This window comes from Schistocerca nitens, chromosome 4 (genome assembly GCF_023898315.1).
Source record: "Schistocerca nitens isolate TAMUIC-IGC-003100 chromosome 4, iqSchNite1.1, whole genome shotgun sequence".
NCBI lineage: Eukaryota > Metazoa > Arthropoda > Insecta > Orthoptera > Acrididae > Schistocerca > Schistocerca nitens.
In genome coordinates, this window is record NC_064617.1 from 689,623,790 (window position 1) to 689,637,914 (window position 14,125).

At 40.5% G+C, this 14,125-nt stretch overlaps 1 protein-coding gene across 1 annotated transcript in view; it reads right to left on the minus strand.

The window, feature by feature from the left end:
* LOC126252504 (partitioning defective 3 homolog) overlaps positions 1 to 14,125 on the minus strand; it is a gene marked incomplete at its 5' end in the record, with an annotated part of 237,820 nt that overhangs the window by 77,086 nt on the left and 146,609 nt on the right. The window contains 2 exons of the mRNA XM_049953400.1: positions 2,698 to 2,843; positions 8,228 to 8,435. Of these exons, the coding sequence (XP_049809357.1) occupies positions 2,698 to 2,843; positions 8,228 to 8,435 (354 nt within the window). The remainder of the gene's footprint in view (positions 1 to 2,697; positions 2,844 to 8,227; positions 8,436 to 14,125) is intronic.

Below are 14,125 nucleotides of genomic sequence, written 5' to 3' on the forward strand. Positions count from 1 at the left end.
GAGATTGAGGCCTGGCGGATAACGAGAAGAGAGGATATACTGAAGGGCAAGTTCCCATCTCCGGAGTTCGGATAGGTTGGTGTTGGTGGGAAGTATCCAGATAACCCGGACGGTGTAACACTGTGCCAAGATGTGCTGGCTGTGCACCAAGGCATGTTTAGCCACAGGGTGATCCTCATTACCAACAAACACTGTCTGCCTGTGTCCATTCATGCGAATGGACAGTTTGTTGCTGGTCATTCCCACATAGAATGCATCACAGTGTAGGCAGGTCAGTTGGTAAATCACGTGGGTGCTTTCACACGTGGCTCTGCCTTTGATCGTGTACACCTTCCGGGTTACAGGACTGGAGTAGGTGGTGGTGGGAGGGTGCATGGGACAGGTTTTGCACCGGGGGCGGTTACAAGGATAGGAGCCAGAGGGTAGGGAAGGTGGTTTGGGGATTTCATAGGGATGAACTAACAGGTTACGTTAGTTCATCCCTATGAAATCCCCAAACCACCTTCCCTACCCTCTGGCTCCTATCCTTGTAACCGCCCCCGGTGCAAAACCTGTCCCATGCACCCTCCCACCACCACCTACTCCAGTCCTGTAACCCGGAAGGTGTACACGATCAAAGGCAGAGCCACGTGTGAAAGCACCCACGTGATTTACCAACTGACCTGCCTACACTGTGATGCATTCTATGTGGGAATGACCAGCAACAAACTGTCCATTCGCATGAATGGACACAGGCAGACAGTGTTTGTTGGTAATGAGGATCACCCTGTGGCTAAACATGCCTTGGTGCACAGCCAGCACATCTTGGCACAGTGTTACACCGTCCGGGTTATCTGGATACTTCCCACCAACACCAACCTATCCGAACTCCGGAGATGGGAACTTGCCCTTCAGTATATCCTCTCTTCTCGTTATCCGCCAGGCCTCAATCTCCGCTAATTTCAAGTTGCCGCCACTCATACCTCACCTGTCTCTCAACAACTTCTTTGCCTCTACTCTTCCACCTCGACTGACATCTCTGCCCAAACTCTTTGTCTTTAAATATGTCTGCTTGTGTCTGTATGTGTGGATGGATATGTGTGTGTGTGCGAGTGTATACCTGTCCTTTTTTCCCCCTAAGGTAAGTCTTTCCGCTCCCGGGATTGGAATGACTCCTTACCCTCTCCCTTAAAACCCACATCCTTTCGTCTTTCCCTCTCCTTCCCTCTTTCCTGATGAGGCAACAGTTTGTTGCGAAAGCTTGAATTTTGTGTGTATATTTGTGTTTGTTTGTGTGTCTATCGACCTGCCAGCGCTTTTGTTTGGTAAGTCTCATCATCTTTCTTTTTAGATATATTTTTTCCACGTGGAATGTTTCCCTCTGTTATATATATATATATATATATATATATATATATAAAACAAAGATGATGTGACTTACCAAACGAAAGCGCTGGCAGGTCGATAGACACACAAACAAACACACAAACACACACACAAAATTCAAGCTTTCGCAATGAACTGTTGCCTCATCAGGAAAGGGAAGGAGAGGGAAAGACGAAAGGATGTGGGTTTTAAGGGAGAGGGTAAGGAGTCATTCCAATCCCGGGAGCGGAAAGACTTACCTTAGGGGGAAAAAAGGACGGGTATACACTCGCGCACGCACACACACACACACACACACACACACACACACACACACACACACACACATATCCATCCACACATATACAGACACATATATGTGTGGATGGATATGTGTGTGTGTGCGCGCGAGTGTATACCCGTCCTTTTTTCCCCCTAAGGTAAGTCTTTCCGCTCCCGGGATTGGAATGACTCCTTACCCTCTCCCCTAAAACCCACATCCTTTCGTCTTTCCCTCTACTTCCCTCTTTCCTGATGAGGGAACAGTTCGTTGCGAAAGTTTGAATTTTGTGTGTGTGTTTGTGTTTGTGTGTCTATCGACCTGCCAGCGCTTTCGTTCGGTAAGTCACATCATCTTTGTTTTTAATGTGTCACCTTTACGGTAAGTAACAATCTATCTTTTCCTTTTTACATTGTTAACTTATCTATCTGTATTGTGAAAACTATCATATAATCAGCAAAATGATATTAAGAAGTGTTGAATAAAAATAAATATGACAGACTGATGAAGTAAAAATCAATTGGGTTGTTACTTCGCAATCAACTGTTTGAATAACCAAGCAACTGTTGGAGGAAGGAAAGATCAATGGATGATATTATTGAGACTGAAGAATCTTAACATGTCAGTAAGTTACAGCACGTCTGCAGTTCTGCTGCATATTGAAATCCCTACCCCACAGTACTGTAGTCTGCCATAGATGAAGCGAAGCAAAGCAAAGCAAAATGACGCAGCCGATGTCCACTTTATCAATTTGTTTTAATGTTTCATTTCAGTTACTCCAGGTTGTACCATGGTACTGTGGCAAGGGGATTTTATTACATACTAGGATTGCAGACTTGTACTTGCATATGAACATACAAATAGTTGCATAACTTTATTTGATGTTATGATTATGCCTTGCGTAAAACCACATAAAAACAGTTTGATGAGTAGTTGAGAGACATTTTTCTTGCCAGTTGTTGGGTATTAGTTGACACAACAAAATCATGTGTAATGTGCCACATTTGTAAGGAATAACTCTTTTTGCCCCCTTTAACCACTTAAAGATAAAAGTGTAATGCACATATACGTACCTGAGGAACTGGTCAACAAACTGCTGGCTGAATCACGGCCAGAATGGGATGGTTGACTACTGTTGGGCCCATGTGATGTTACACATCGTGCTACTGTCAAAGTTATTATACCAGGGGTAGGGCCTTCCATATGTACCATCGCACGCCTGTAAGGAATGAAAAAGTAAGGCTGTCTTTAATAAATAAATCTATGTCTACTGATAAATTCTCATTGTTCCTTGACATGGAATATGCCACCTGCATTATAGTTTGAAGTGTCAACCAGCATGCTTTTGGACAAATACCATAAACTAATGAGTCACTTAATACACAGTGTTTCCTCTCATTCTAACACAACATATTTGAAGAACTCTCATGTAGAGTATGTCTTAATTTACATCATTCACTGTGGATAAGAATGAATACCTCATGTGTCCATTTCTTGAGACACAACAATTGAAATTAATGAGTGATACAGGTATCTACTGCAATGCTGTCTGACAGACAATTCCTGCTTTCAGGTTTGAACATGGCTGTTTCTCAGCAACCGTTTTGGCAGCCCCAGTAAGTATTTTGCGTGTCAGCTAGAACCACATTTCAGTGATGAAATCTATTAACTGGAAACTACTGGACAAATTACACTGACCTAATATGAGACTTTGTCAAAATGTAAGTGTAGTTTAAACACAAAAAAACAAAATACTTTAGTCAGAAAAAGAACTTTTTGCCATGATTATTTAGACTCCAAGATCCTGATGGCCAGATAGCACGATAAAAATATTTTCAAAAGCTCTTGGAAGAAAGTCCCTTCCATCATTATAATCTAGTCACAAAGATGTACAAGTACATTCCACATTGGTTGCATGAGCATCCTAATAGTTGCACACTCATTTTCCAATACAAACTGAGGTGACAATACTATCGTTGTGAGGATGGAAACCAGTTTCTGCTCCAATATGAAGTATGATGAGATACTTTTTTGTCAATTACACTATCAACAAATTTTTATCAAAGTATAACAGCATAACAAACAAAAAAAGAAAGAAAGAATCAAACTACCACAAACACTTAGCACATCAGAACAGTTGACGCTGCCCAGGATGTAAAACAAATTGTCAAATTTTTTAAACGATAGCAGAGTTCCTGTACAAAATTTATGAGCTTTGCTTATCCCATGTCCCAGCTTTTGAATTTTGTCGAGAACATGAATCAGGACAAAGACTATTGAACATGGGAGTGGAGAAAATTATCAGTGGCCACAAAGAGAGCAACTTAAGCAGTTTTTTATTGTAAGAATATTTACAATAAAGTTCTCAGGTTCTTCAAATTAATAATGAGCTGGAAGTTGCAGTGATGATTTTCTGCCCTAGATTTTTAAAAAAACAGAGTATTATATTCACATGCTTCTGACAGTTAAAAACGGTGTGTAACCAAATAGTCATAGAGAAAAACTAAGATGCACAATGCACATGCTTTTAGGCAAAAGAATAGTACAGCATCTGGGTATTGTTCCACAGACTACAGTAAAAGAAAGATTTGCAACTCAGCAAAACATTTTACTGCCCAGTAACTAAAAACATTATTTGAAATGTGCAGGCAAACATGAAAATTAGTTAATTACATATTCAGTTACTGACCTGTTGTCTAACTGCAGTTTTTTAGTCCTCCGGGTGCTAATAATAAGGATAACATTAAATAATACAGCCAACAATACACATGTTTATTCTTATTAATAATTTTAGCCACAATGACTTAAATAGCAAGGCCTCTCTTTTAACTAACATTTTAAGCAACACTTTACCATCAAGGAGTTACCATGCAAATTAATACACAGACAGATTTTGGAGAAATCTAGAATTGTTGGCTGTCTAATATTTACCATATTTACCATGAAGGAAGTAATTTCCTGCACAGACTGTTCTTTATGTTCCTTGTTATCTGAGCACTTTACCCAATACCGTACAAGGTATTGGGTACGGCAATCAGGTAAAAAAAAAAAAAAAATATCTACACAGGAAAATTACTAGCAAGCAGCTGTCAACCTTTACTTAAGGAAGACTATCTACCACAGACACTACTAAAAATAAAGTCCTCTTGAAGCAAAAAGAATTCCTTTGGGGAAATAAAGAAAGAACACAGAAATCACAGCAACCAAATTTCATACTCAACTGACTGCAAATGCAGTGCAATTTGTGACCTTAAAAGATAGGTAGGTTTAGTAACAAGTGAATATATGTTTACCCAAATTTTTATGAACACACATCTTCTAAAATGAGACTGTTCTAGACACCATATAGCGGAGATACTGAGTCGCAGATGGGCACAACAAAAAGACTCCCACAATTAAAGCTTTTGCCCCCCCCCCCCACACACACACACCCTAGTGTGTGTGCATCAACATAACTCAACACACAACTGCAGACAACTGAAACCACACTGCAAGCAGCAGCAACAGTGCATGATGGGAGTGGCGACTAGGTGGGGATAGGAGCAGGCTGGGCGGGGAGGGGGAGGGATAGTACATTGGGGGTGTTGGATAGTGAAGTGCTGCAGGTTAGATGGAGGGCAGGGAAGAGGAGGGGAGGGGGGGAGGGGGGAGGTGAGGAGGGGGGAGGGGGGGATAGCAGAAAAGGAGCGAAATAAAAAGACTGGGTGTTGTGGTGAAATGATGGCTGTGTAGTGCTGGAATGGGAACAGGGAAGGACAGTAACAAAGGTTGAGGCAAGGAGGGTTATGGGCCTCAATCTTCGTTAGTCACTGTCCTCACGCATCCAGCCCCTTCCCTGTTCCCATTACAGCACTACATAGCCATCATTCCACCAACACACCCAGTCTTTTTGTTTCTCTCCTTTTCCGATACTACACTCCCCCCCCCCCCCCCACCCCACCCCATCTCTCCCCTGCCCTCCATCTAATCTGCAGGACTTCACTGTCCATGGCACCCACCATAGTATCCCTCCTCCTCCCTGCCCCAGCCTCCTCCTTACCCCCACCCAGTCACCACTCCCATCATGCACTGGTGCTGCTGCTCACAGTATGGTTTTGATTGCCTGAGATTGCAGTCATGTGTAGAGTTGTATTTGCATGTGTGTGCACATGTATGTATGTGTATTTTTGATGAAGGCCTTAATGGCCGAAAGCTTTATTTGTGAGTCTTTTCGTGGTGCCTATGTGCAACTCAGCATCTCCACTATATGGTGAGTAGCAGCTTTCCTTCTTATAATACTGTCACATTCCATCCTGGATTTTCCATTGTTTGAGATTGTTTTAGAGATTTTTATGAGCTTATTTTGACAGATTGTATTGGAAAAAAAAGAAAAATGTTCATTTTTGTCACTTGCTATTAACATAAAAGCTGAAAGAAAAACAGCAACTAACGAGTCAGCCAATTAATGTAGCTCCATATCCTGGAAACATTCTAGGCAAAAGGCTAATGCAGCATGTGGATATTGTTCCACAGATTGTTGAGAGTTTCAGGATCATTGCCTAATGTTGGACTGAATAGGCAGTTTTGAGAGATGAAATAGAGAAGGGGAGCAGAGGATCCCATGTATTAAACAACGAAGCCTAGTAGAAATCCTGAGCAACACAGGAGATATTGAATTTAACTGGAAGAAGATAAAATGTAAAAATGCAGCAAATGAAGTCGGCAAAAAAGGGTAGACACATTAGATTTTATATCTTGTCAAAGGCAAGCCTTTAGAAGCATACATAAATAAGGGAAAGCTAGATGCAACCTACAGGAAAATTAAAAGAGACCTATGGAGAAAACAGAAGCAGCTACACAAGTAAAAAGATCTCAGATGGCAAACTTGTACTAAACTATGGCCTGTACTACACTATGGATTGAAAGCTCAAAGGTGGAAGGATATATATATATATAGCAGGTCTATATACAACAAGCAAAACTGAGGACAATATTATAGAAAAAGAGGAGGGAGCAGGTGAAGATGACATAAGATCCTGTGAAAACAAGTTGACAGAGCACTGAAAGACTGAAGTGATCAATGTCCCTGGGTTAGAGGACATCTCCTCAGAATTACTGACATCTTTCTGAGAGTCAGCCATGATGAAACTCTTCCACCTATTGTATTAATCCAAATTTCAAACAAGACACATGCTATTATTTATAAAGGAATGAAAAAACTAGTAGAAGCAGACTTCAGGGAAGATCAGTTTGAGTTCCAGAGGAATTTAGGTACACAAGAGGCAATACTGACACTAAGACTTATCCTAGAACAGGTTGCAGAGAAAGGAAACTACACTGATAGTGCTTGTAGATTTAGAGAAACCTTTTGACAGTGTTGAATGGAGTTCACTCTTCAAAATTTTTAAGGTAGTAAAGATAAAACACAGAGAGTGAAAGGTTATTTACAACTTGTACAGAAATCAGGCTGCAGCAATAAGAGTCAAAGGACATGAAAGTGAAGCCCTAGTTGAGAAGGGTGTGACCCAGGATTGTAGCCCATCCCTGAAGTCATCAGTCTCCATATGACAAAGATCTGAAGGTAACCAAGCAGAAATTTGGAAAGGTAACTAAAATTTGGAAAGGTAACTAAAATTTGGAAAGGTAACTAAAGTTTGGAAAGGTAACTAAAATTTGGAAAGGTAACTAAAATTTGGAAAGGTAACTAAAATTTGGGGAGAAGAAAAAAAAAGTTTGCTGATGACTCTGTAGCTATGTCAGAGACTGAAGGTCTTGCAAGAGCTGTTTCATGGAATGGATGGTGTCTTGAACAGAGATTAATAAGATGAACATCAATAAAAGTAAAACAAGGGTAATGGAGTAAATTTGAATTAAGTCAGAAAATTAAGTAAGAGGGAATTAAAATTATGAAATGAGACTAAGCACTTGTGAAATAAAGAGGAATTTGTCAACAGCTAATATGAATTTAGGTGTTAGTGCTATAACCCTGTATGCAACTCCAGGATACGCGCTATGGCATCAGGCCGCTGGTGTGGTACACTTCAAATAGGCCGACAATGGTAGCTGCACAGGCCAGCCACCATAGGTCACTTGTGGTGGGTCACAAAACTAGTGTGCACAGTGTGACATCCACTCCACCACCTACCGGAGAGCCCTCTCTATATAAAGACAACACAGTCAGCACTCCTCCGCTGACTGTGTTCTACTGCTTACTGTCTGTTTCTAAGTTTGTCATTTACTTGAGTCTGAGTCAACAAGCTTTGTTCTTAGTGGCCACACTAATGGTTTTGTTATGAAGCCATTCCTGGAGGTACCTGAAATCTTGAAAGTGAAACATGGCTAAAAAGAAATTCAGGCATGAAGAGAATTGATGATATTGAAATATAGTGCTACAAATGCTTAAGATTAAATAGGTAGATAGAATTTCAAATGAGATACTGAATCAAACTGCGAGAAAAGGAAATTTTTGCCACAAATTTACTAAAAGAAGGGGTTGGTTGATATATCACAGCCTGAGGCATCAAGGAATTGTCAATTTGGCAATAGAAGTGACCACCACCACCACCAACAACAACAACAACAACCAATACTTTTTTTTTTAGGATGCAGTATATGTGCACTCACCTAAGGGTCTCCATGGCATCAGAATTTGACTGATTGAGCAAAGATATTCCATTAACGTTGAGCAACTGATCATTGGTGCGCAATCTACCATCACGAGAAGCTGCTCCGCCATGTAGCACACTCTTTACAAAGATGCCTAGGTCTGTGGATCCGGACTGTCCATGAGCGTTTCCATGACTTGCTGTTGTCTTGCCCTTCACACTCACACCTGTTAATATCAAAGCACTTCATGAAGTGACAAACACCAGATTTGGCAAACATAGTTTCAACTCAATTTATAAGCTTACTATGATGATAATCAGGGTGAAAACAACAGACAGAGAGAGAGAGTCGAGGCCACCCAATTGTAGATGAGTTAAGGGTTGCACAAAGTACACAACCTCAGATATTTTACAAATCCATAGTTTTAAATTTTCACTCTTATTCTCAATCTTGCAACTGATCCAGTACTCAATTCACTTGAATTACTCTCCTCAATTTAACCTTATCTGCATCACACAGGTGGGCTCTGTTGTTTTGGCGCATTATTCCTGACATAATTCTACTATGTGCTCACATTCAACCTTGCCTTGCCATTTTATATGCTATCCTGTTGTCTTTGTTCCCTATCACACATTCCCCTTTTCTCATTTCTTTCTCTCTCACATTCTAACAACATACTCATACCAGACACAACTATGAAAGACCGAACGAGTTGGCACAGTCGTTAGACACTGGAGTCGCATTCGGGAGGACGGCGGTTCAATCCCACGTCCGGCCATCCTGATTTAGGTTTTCCGTGATTTCCCAAAATCGCTCCAGGCAAATGCCAGGATGGTTCCTTTGAAAGGGCACAACCAACTTCCTTCCCCGTCCTTCCCTAACCTGATGAGACCGATGACCTCGCTGTCTGGTTTCCTTCCCCCAAACAGCCCAACCCTAACAACAGTGAAAACAGCAGAACATATTTACAACTTGTTTATGGCAAATAGCTGAACCATTATCTTACAAAGATTTATATTATGCAATTCCAAACAGCTTACATAGCAATACACAACAGTGTTTGTGGCTAATAACAAGGCTGAATTTAGAATTAACATTCTGCGAAATTCACAGTACTAAAAATAAAAATGAGTTCTGTAAAGATGTTGTGTATTTGAGAACTGAGTTTTATATTCTGGTCGCAGTCCATACCAAGTTGACGAAAATCGGAAGTTTGGAAACAAACTGCACTGATTTCAAAAACAAAGTAAAAGCTACCATATTAGCCATTATATTCATAATTTATCACAATATTTTCACTCAGGGATGTAAATTCCACTGAAGTATAATGTTCATATTAAATGGGATTCTGTATTAACACTGCATAAACAGCAAAGTTATGTAAATGTTTATGCTCGTAGCATGAAATTGAACAGCAGCTGAGTATTCTAAGATGAAGGGCAGTAGCACTTTCCTGCCAGTACACATATATAAAGTAATCTAGAAGTAATTCAATTGACTATCAGACTCAGCAGATTTGCACTTCTTAATTTTTAAGTATACTTCACAGAAGTTGCATACAGTGACTGTTCATTATACGACTCCAATCCTGGAAGTGCAGACTCTCCTCCTCGAAGTATTGCAACTGTTAACCAGGAATTTCCACTAACTACCTCTGTAGTAGTACAAGAAAATTCAATCTTGCAACCTACAAAGGTAATAGGTCCTTGAAGTAACTCTTGTTGTCCAGTTTCATTAGGAGTTGTTGAAAAGCTATCAACACTGCCTATAAGGCGGGTGACCTTGAACGAGGTTCGCCTGGCTGCCACTAGAGCTCGGAGGACCGCGCTATAGTTCTAACTAAGTGCGGTCCGCTGGAATTGCCTCGTTTCCAGCCGCCATATTGGATTTGGAGTGCGCCTCTTCCTGCCGCGCCCATTCTTATCAATATCAGCATCCGCTACTGAGGCAGCTGCATGCTCAATAACTCTAGGCAGCCGTACGAGGGTTGGAATTTTAAAAGCAGCAACTATTTATTTACAACTTGTACAAAATAGATGTATGTTTCAAGGTTTTACTGTCTTTCAGAGCAGTCACTGGCACTGTGTATAACCCATTGCCAGTGATGTGGAAGTTGCAGGATAACCTTACCAGTGGCAGTTGTGTTTATTGTTTGAGGGGAGCAGTCTATGGCCTGACAAATCTCTGTAACAGTTTTGAAGTGAATCCCACAAAGTGCTTCCTTTAATTTAGGAATAAAGTTGAGGTCACAAGGGCTGCAGTCCAGGGAGTGTAGTGGATGGTACAGCACTTTCCAGCCCCACTGATAGAACAAGTCAGTCAACTTGTGATATGTGCCTGAGCATTTTCCTGCAAAATGATGGGAGGGTTCAGCAGAAAATTTCACCGCTTCTTTCTTTAAGCTGGTTGCAAGCTGTTTTCCAAAACTGAACAGCATAGCGAAAGAAGTGGTGACACATTCTGCAGGACCTGCCCATCATTTTACAGGAAAATGCTCAGGCACATATCGCAAGTTTTGACTGATTTGTTCGATTGAGGGGACTGGAAAATGCTGCCCCACTCATCACAGTCCATAGAATTCAGCCCTTGTGACTTCAACTCCATTTCTAAATTGAAGGGAGCACTTCATTGCATTCACTTCTCAACTGTTACAGGTTTGTCGAGCAATAGACCACTCCACTTGAAATTATAACACAACTGCCACTGCTAAAGGTATCCTGTAACTTCCATATCACTGGCAGTGGGTTATGCACAATGCTGGTGACTACTCTGAAAGACCATAAAATTTTGAAACATATATCTGTTTTGTATAAGCTGCAAATAGATAGTTGTCACTATTGAACTTCTGACTCTCATATAACTTGATTCATCCTACATTGATGAAAGATTTCCTTCATAGCAGGATATAGAGAGCTCAATGTTTAAATTAATTAACTATGTTTTTCTTTATGCTTCATTAATTAACTAATTAGCCCAAATAAGACTGAATTTTTATACAGGTATCATTTAACAATTCAAAACCAGTTCCATACTTAAAAATCGATTAATAGGGTATCATATATGTATGACTTCATATATGTATGACTTCAGTCAGTCATATCAGTAGTAAGTTTACCACATTTTATGTTATTTGTGACACATATTATGAAATTTATAACACTAGCTTTTGAGCACTAGCTCTTTTTCATGTAATACTGTAACCCCCTCCCCAAGACACACACAAGCCCACTCCTGTAGTCATGGTAAGACTTATGTACAATCAAATTAATGACATTTCAAAGCTAATTGGAGTTAACAATAGATCAAAAACATATTTAAACAAACACTTTGTTTAATAAGTTGTCAAACACTTTACATGCAAACCAATATTTTACACAACTTGTCATGGTTTTTTATGCCACAGTCTGCAGCTTGTTAGCCAGCAACCCAATGATCTATCTGCCATATCTGGAGTCTTGATACTCTGTCTCAGAAGGCCTCCCTTCAGACTTTCAACGTGTGCATTTGTTTCCAAGAGAAATTACAATACAGTACTGAAATTGATCCAGTTTCTCATTTCCTTCCAGTCTAAGTGATAGCTAAGCAGTTTGTTTACCTGCATCAATGCAATGCACTGTAAAAATTAAGTACCATTTTTGCCTTCTGATGGATGTCCTGTAGAGACTCAGGTTTTCATCAGCCCATCAACACCATCCATGTTTTCATTGTAAACATGAATCATTTGAGATTGTTCAATAACTATGCTTTTCTTCTCACTAAGCAAAAATCATTTTACTGTGTGTAGTGGCTTTAGAGGTGTAGATTTGGAAGCTGTTGTGACCACACCATTATCATTCTGTATTGCAACTATAATATTGCCACATTTGTCACTTTCGAAATCAACGGTTCCCAGAGCAGATTTCTTCATTTTTTTACTGTTTGGCAAGGAGCATCTTGAGATCTGGTTTTCTCTAAGTGTCCCTGTTCCTTGAAAATAAGCAGGTAATAGGAGTGTTTCCCCAAACTCAGTAACATGTCAACCTGCTGAAGAATGACACTTGCTCTAAACCCTAAGTGTTTGTAGTTCTGCAGTAGAGTAGTATTCGAACCTAGGTAAGGATCCATCCACACAATGTATATAGTCCAAATTTTGTAGCTGTACTGAATTAGTTTTCCTCTATTGAATTGCTTGCACCCATATTTACCAAAGTAAGGCACCCCTGTTTCACCAACACCAAACTTTTTTCTTCATAGGGTGCATTCTTCTGGAACTGTGTGGTGAGCATGTCAAATAATTTCCTAACCTTAGCGCACCTGTCTGATTTATTTAGATTTTCATTGTCACGTAAGTGTAAGCTGAACATTATGAATTTGGATATATTGCAGGAAATAGCTGCAGCAATGAGATAATTATGGTAACTTGATCTTGTTTCCCAGTAGACATTCTGACTTGGCAGGGGTGCCTATAGCCAGGGGCAATAGGAGGCCATGCCAAACACCTCCCCCCCCCCCCCTTTCCCAGCTCTCAGGGAAAGGAAAGAATGTAACAGGTGTTTTTATTTCAAGTAAGAAAATACAGATAGCTACGTTCCATAAAGAAGACATGTCAAGTTGCAGACAGTCACAATTAAAAGACACTCACACACAGCTTTCGACCACAGTGTTTGTCAGTTAAAACACACACACACACACACACACACACACACACACACACACACACACACACACACACACACACAAAGTAAGCACACCTCATGCACATATGATCGCCAATTCCAGCATCTCGATGCTCAAGTTGGGAGTCGTGTGTGTGTGTGTGTGTGTGTGTGTGTGTGTGTGTGTGTGTGTGTGTGTGTTTTACTGACAAAGGCTGTGGCCAAAAGCTATATGTGAGTGCCTGTCTGAAACCTGACATGTCTTCTTTATGGTGAGCAGCAACTGGTCTTTTCCTACATTGTTGATATTCCTACCTGGAGTTTCCATTGTTTGATTTAAAAGGCTCTGTTACACAGGTTTTAAATGGAATATGAACGAACTTTTTTTGTGGCTCCTTAAAAGTTACTATTTGTTTTCCAAAATATTAAAATATTCCATACCCCATGTCTAGCCCCCCTGCAAACTGTTATATGGGCACCCTTGCATATCAGTACTTTAATGTAACTGCTAAGTAGAAGTATTACAATAAATGTACTCATTTCAATTATGTTTGCAGCACATTGGTTTGTGAATGTAACAATGATGTCAATAATATCATCATCAAAAAATGACCAAAATATTTGCAAAAGGCTTCAATTGTTGGTAACATAATATTGTCGAGATTGGTTGGTTGGTTGGTTGGTTGTTAGAAGGAGACCAGACAGCGTGGTCATCGGTCTCATCGGATTAGGGAAGGATGGGGAAGGATGGGGAAGGAAGTCGGCCGTGCCCTTTCAGAGGAACCATCCCGGTATTTGCCTGGAGTGATTTAGGGAAATCACGGAAAACCTAAATCAGGATGGCCGGACGCGGGATTGAACCGTCGTCCTCCCGAATGCGAGTCCAGTGTCTAACCACTGCGCCACCTCGTTCGGTTGTCGAGATTGTTCATTTGTGCACTCTGTAAGGTCACATTTATGTCAATTATACATCTCCCTCTTTGTATCACCATTTTCATCCTGTCTGCCTTCCCCTCCCCCTGCCTTTCCTCCTATTGCTGCCAGTCTTTCAGAATGTTCACTTTCAATAACCTGTTCTACTTCTGTTTCAGTTCTCAATTGACTTCCTGGTAAATTATCTACATGTGCATTGTTTTCATCCTCTGAATCCTGATGAGTCACATCATCACAAGCATTAATGGGAGGAAGAGCTAACTGCTGGCATCCACAATGTCGTCATGGTATTCATCGTTTTCATGTATTCCCAAAATTTTGATTGAGGCTGAAATCCCTACACAAAAGA